This window comes from Mercurialis annua, linkage group LG1-X, assembly GCF_937616625.2.
Source record: "Mercurialis annua linkage group LG1-X, ddMerAnnu1.2, whole genome shotgun sequence".
In the NCBI taxonomy this organism is placed as follows: Eukaryota; Viridiplantae; Streptophyta; class Magnoliopsida; order Malpighiales; family Euphorbiaceae; genus Mercurialis; species Mercurialis annua.
Window position 1 is genome coordinate 1,086,035 of NC_065570.1, and position 4,734 is coordinate 1,090,768.

Here is a 4,734-nt window from a genome sequence, read left to right on the forward strand (position 1 = left end):
ACTGTTGCTTGTGATGAATGTAGTTTTTGTAAACAGAAAGGTCATTGGAAATCACCATGTCCAAAGTTGGGTAAAGAAAAGCAGCAGTATGCTCAGCAATAGCCCCATCAGCAGCCTCAACAATGGAGTTACCGACCACCAGTTCCTCATAATAGACCTCCTCCACTTCATCTCCCTCACAATGCACTGACGACTTCTTTTTTAGATCCATCAATGATTGAGCAGTTTCAGCAGTTCCTTGCATCTCAGCCGCATGCCATGTCAGCTTCATCTCAGATAGGTTTGTCATCTAATTTGTCAGGTGTATCTTCTTCCTCTTGGATTTTAGATTATGGTGCTTCGAATCATATGTCACATAATTTGTCATCTTTTACTTCTTTGATCCCTAAAGTTTATGTTCTTGTCATGAATGCTAGTGGTACACCTATACCCTTGCAAGTTGTTGGTTCATTTATTACACCTTCTTTGTCCTTATCTAATGTTTATCACATTCCTAGTCTTACCTTAAATCTTGCTTCCGTTGGTCAAATTTGTGATAATGGTTGCTTAGTTTCCTTTTTGTTCTTCTGCTTGTTATGTTCAGGATCCAAAGTCTCCGGAAATGATTGGGACCGACTATATGGAAGGATGACTTTATATATTAGATCAGCTCAAAACTCCTAAGATTGCGGTTGTTGTTCCTGGTGTCGATGTTTCGTCTTTTCGTTTGAGTCAGTCTTCTTCTGTATTTTATTTATGGCATTCTCGCCTTTGTAATGTCTCTAGGTCTCGATTACAATTTTTAGCATCTACAAGAGTTTTAGGAGATTTGAAAACTCATGATATTTCTGATTGTAGTGGTTGTAAACTTGCAAAGTTCTCTATTTTGTCTTTTCCTAAAAGTAATACATTTTCTGTTGCACCTTTTGATCTTATTCATTCTGATGTTTAGGAACCCTCTACAAAGGGGGGCTCTCGTTATTATGTCTCTTTTATTGACGACTGCACTCTTTATTGTTGGATTTATCTTATGAAACGTAGCTCGAACTTTTTTGGCATCTATAATGAGTTTCGATCTATTGTGAAAACTTAACATGCAGCTGTTATTAAATGTTTTAGATGTGATTTAGGTGGAGAATATACGTCTCATGCTTTTAAGGAACTTCTTTCTTTAGATGGCACAATTTACCAAACTTCTTGCATTGATACTCCTGAACAAAATGGGATTGCTGAAAGAAAACATAGGCATATTCTTAAGACTGCTAGATCACTGTTATTGTCTGCTAGTGTTCCTAATGAATTTTGAGGGGAGGCAACTCTTACTAGAATTCCTATTTCTCATAATTCTGGCTTGTCTCCTTATGAGAGATTGTATAGTTGTCTCCCAGATTATTCTTCTCTTCGTGTTTTTGGTTCTACAAGCTTTGTTCTTCTTCCTCATGTTCAACGGAGTAAATTAACTTCACGGTCTGCTATATGTGTATTTCTTGGTTATGGTGCAAGACAAAAGGGGTATCGTTGTTTTGATCCAGTCAGTCATAAGTTATATGTTTCTCGTCATGTTGTCTTTCTTGAACATATTCCTTATTTTACGATTCCTGACCGCTTTCACAGTATATCTATGCATGATCTATTTTGCATTGATCCTTTTACTGTTGATGATAATGAGGTACCTCCTGCTAAGAATCCTAACACTCCTATTGGCCCCCTCAACTACAGTCCCTAAACAATCATCTTTTGAGATGGAGGATACTACGGAACATCGATATCCTGCCCGAAATTGTAAGTCTATTAGAAAACCTGATTTTGATTATTCTTGTCAATCTAGTTCGTTTTCTACATTCATTGCTTTCTGAGCCTTCATCTTTCAAAGAGGCAGTTCATGATCCTCTTTGGCAGCGTGCTATGGATGAGGAGCTAACTGCTCTTCACCAAACCCATATTTGGGATTTAGTGTCTCTTCCTGCAGGAAAACATGCTATTGGTTCTCGTTGGATCTATAAGATTAACACTAAGGCTGATGGATCTATTGAAAGATATAAAGCTCGCTTGGTTACTGTTGGCTAAAAGCGCAACTTGTAATAATGCGAAAGTCGAATTTCGATCCCACGAGGAGTGAATCTAGAGCGATTAACAAGAATGAACTTTAGTTGCTATTCAATTCGTTTAGCAAATCAATAATTGGAATCGGTGCTGAACACTAACAAGAACTTACTTTAAATGATTAACTAACACGACAAATACTAATAACAAACTAATACTAATAACAAACTAACAACGATTGTAAACAGTAAAAGGAAGCGTCAAAGGGTCGAAATTAGACCTAAACATTCACGAATACGGGATATGCAAACTTGGTAATAAGATTTTCATCTGGTTTGACCGAATCGCTTTCTAAAGCGCTACTCCCGCTCTCTCGAGTCTCGAAGAGTAACAAAACTACACTTAATTAATCAACGACATCTAGCTCACTCTCATGATCCTAAATGCGGAAAACCAACAAAACACAATTAATCAATCGATTCAAAGGTCGCCTATTCTATAATCCGTTCTTGCGGCATCAATCCTAGGCTCCTAATCTTGCAGATACATTCATTTAGCCACCTCTCGGTGCACTAAGCAAACTAATAACAAATCTAGGGTAGCTAATTCTAGGTGGGCATTAAGCATCAAGATTAGCACAAGCCACTCAACCAAACAAGCATATTTCATACAACTAAATATTCATGATTTTATTCCAACCCCCAAACATGGGGATTTAGCTACTCATGGTAAAAACAACAACAATACTAATTAAATGAACAATAAACATCACTAAGTAAGAATTAGTTACCTTTGTAGAACTAGTAAGCATGAACATAAAATAGACAATATAAATCTTCAATAATAAAATCTCAATTTATATTAAAAAGCTTCAAACATTTAACAATGGAGGAATCTCCAAATTCCAAAGATGATTACTCTAGGTAAAAGAAGGAAACTAAGAGAATACTCAAAAGCTCATAAATGTTGTATAACCTAAAAATGAGATAAAGTGTTATTTATATGGGTTACAAAATAGGAAACAAAAGACACCCATTAAAAGAGTGTTGGCCCAAAAATGGAAGTGAGCCTTAAGCACTTTTGGCCGGAAAATATCAAAATGAAAAAAAAAATGAAAGTTCAGTGATTAAAATAAAAAAAAAAAATTTAGTAACTGAAATGAAAAAACTCAAAAGTTGAGTGATCTTCAGGACTAATACGCCGTCCTTATTTCCTAAATTTCTAGCCATGATATGTCTATTTTGCGAGAAATTTTTAAGTAGACTCAGTCCACCACGTCATACGTAGACTAATACTATCACATAATGACACGTCATTAAAATGATGGTAATCTTGTAATATTACTATTCAAATGTGTAAATAAGTAATACACGAATTTACAAGATTGTCATCATTTTAATGACGTGTCATTATGTTATAGGCTAGTTCACGGATGACGTGGTGGACTCAATCTACCTAAGAATCTCTCGTATTTTGCATATCGTGCTTATATATTTCCATATATATGGTTTAATTAATTAATTGGACTGTGGATGGACACCCCATTTATGGAGTTAAATTGAAATTTTTGTGTTGCGAAAATGAAGAAATAATAATTGGAAGTGATTGTCATTTTGCTGTCAGAATTAGGGGTGAGCATCGGTCGGTTCGGTTCGGTGGGAAAATTTTCGGTTTTTTCGGTTTTCGGTTTGGAAATTTCTCAAACCGAACCGAACCGAACTTTTAGTTTGGAAGTAAAAAAACCGAACCGAATTAAACCGAAATATTTCGGTTCGGTTCGGTTCGGTTAAAACCGAATTTAATTATTTTTTTAATTTTTTTAATTTTTTTATTAAAATTAATTCAAATATTAAATAATTAGAGTCTAATATACTTTCATATATGTTTAAATAACAATTATTAATTCATATATTACAAAAAACATATAAATATAAGTATATATGTATATTATTTTTAAAAAAGTTATATATTTTATATTAAACTTCGGTTCATTCGGTTTTTTCGGTTTTTCGGTTTTCAAAACACACAAACCGAACCGAACACCGAACTCCGAACTTTACCTAAAGTAGGAACCGAACCAAACCGTTTTCACCGAAAAACCGAACCAAACAACAAAGTTCGGTTCGGTTCGGTTCGGTTTTTCGGTCTGGTTCGGTTCTTGCTCAGCCCTAGTCAGAATGATATGCATACAAATTGCTAGGACTATATACAAGGGACAAGTATGACCAACATAACCGGTGCTTTTATTTTAGTTATTGTTTATGTTTGAAATTGAGAACAAATCGTTTTCATATATGTATTTTAATTCAACCTTTGATCAAAATTATTAAAATAATTAAATATTAAAAAATATATTACATATTTATTTTAAAATATTTGATTATTGTTCATATTTCAGACACCTATCTAAATATAAATGTTTATTTATATAAAAAAAATTATTACTTAATTCAATCTATCGGACTAAAGTATGAAGAAACGACCGCTTTCATGCTATAAATATAAAAATTATTTATTTTAAATTATTTTAAGATGTAGTTTTTAGCTATATTTTAAATTCTCTTATTTAAATTTTTGACAATAATATTTTTATTTATTTTATGTACATTAACAATTTGAGTTCAAATGATTTTTTAATTATAACATTTTAAAACTTACTGATAATTTTTTTTGAAATATTGTAAAAGAATTATGTAACATAAATTTATTTTT

At 33.1% G+C, this 4,734-nt stretch overlaps 1 protein-coding gene across 1 annotated transcript; it reads left to right on the top strand.

Annotated features, from left to right (window-relative positions):
• The first annotated feature begins 213 nt into the window (after positions 1-213).
• Positions 214-1,705, top strand: LOC126664688 (uncharacterized). The gene is made up of 3 exons (XM_050357198.1): positions 214-541; positions 1,110-1,251; positions 1,306-1,705. The coding sequence occupies exons 1-3, from the start codon at positions 214-216 to the stop codon at positions 1,703-1,705; spliced, it is 870 nt and encodes a 289-aa protein (XP_050213155.1).
• The last annotated feature ends 3,029 nt before the right edge of the window (positions 1,706-4,734 follow it).

Bases quoted from the DNA above. Each gene is read 5' to 3' on its own strand.
- LOC126664688 (XM_050357198.1), top strand. From the start codon at position 214: ATGATTGAGCAGTTTCAGCAGTTCCTTGCATCTCAGCCGCATGCCATG. The intron at 542-1,109 runs GTTGCTTAGTTT...GATGTGATTTAG, and splicing joins TGGTCAAATTTGTGATAATG to GTGGAGAATATACGTCTCAT. The intron at 1,252-1,305 runs GTTATTGTCTGC...AACTCTTACTAG, and splicing joins CTTAAGACTGCTAGATCACT to AATTCCTATTTCTCATAATT.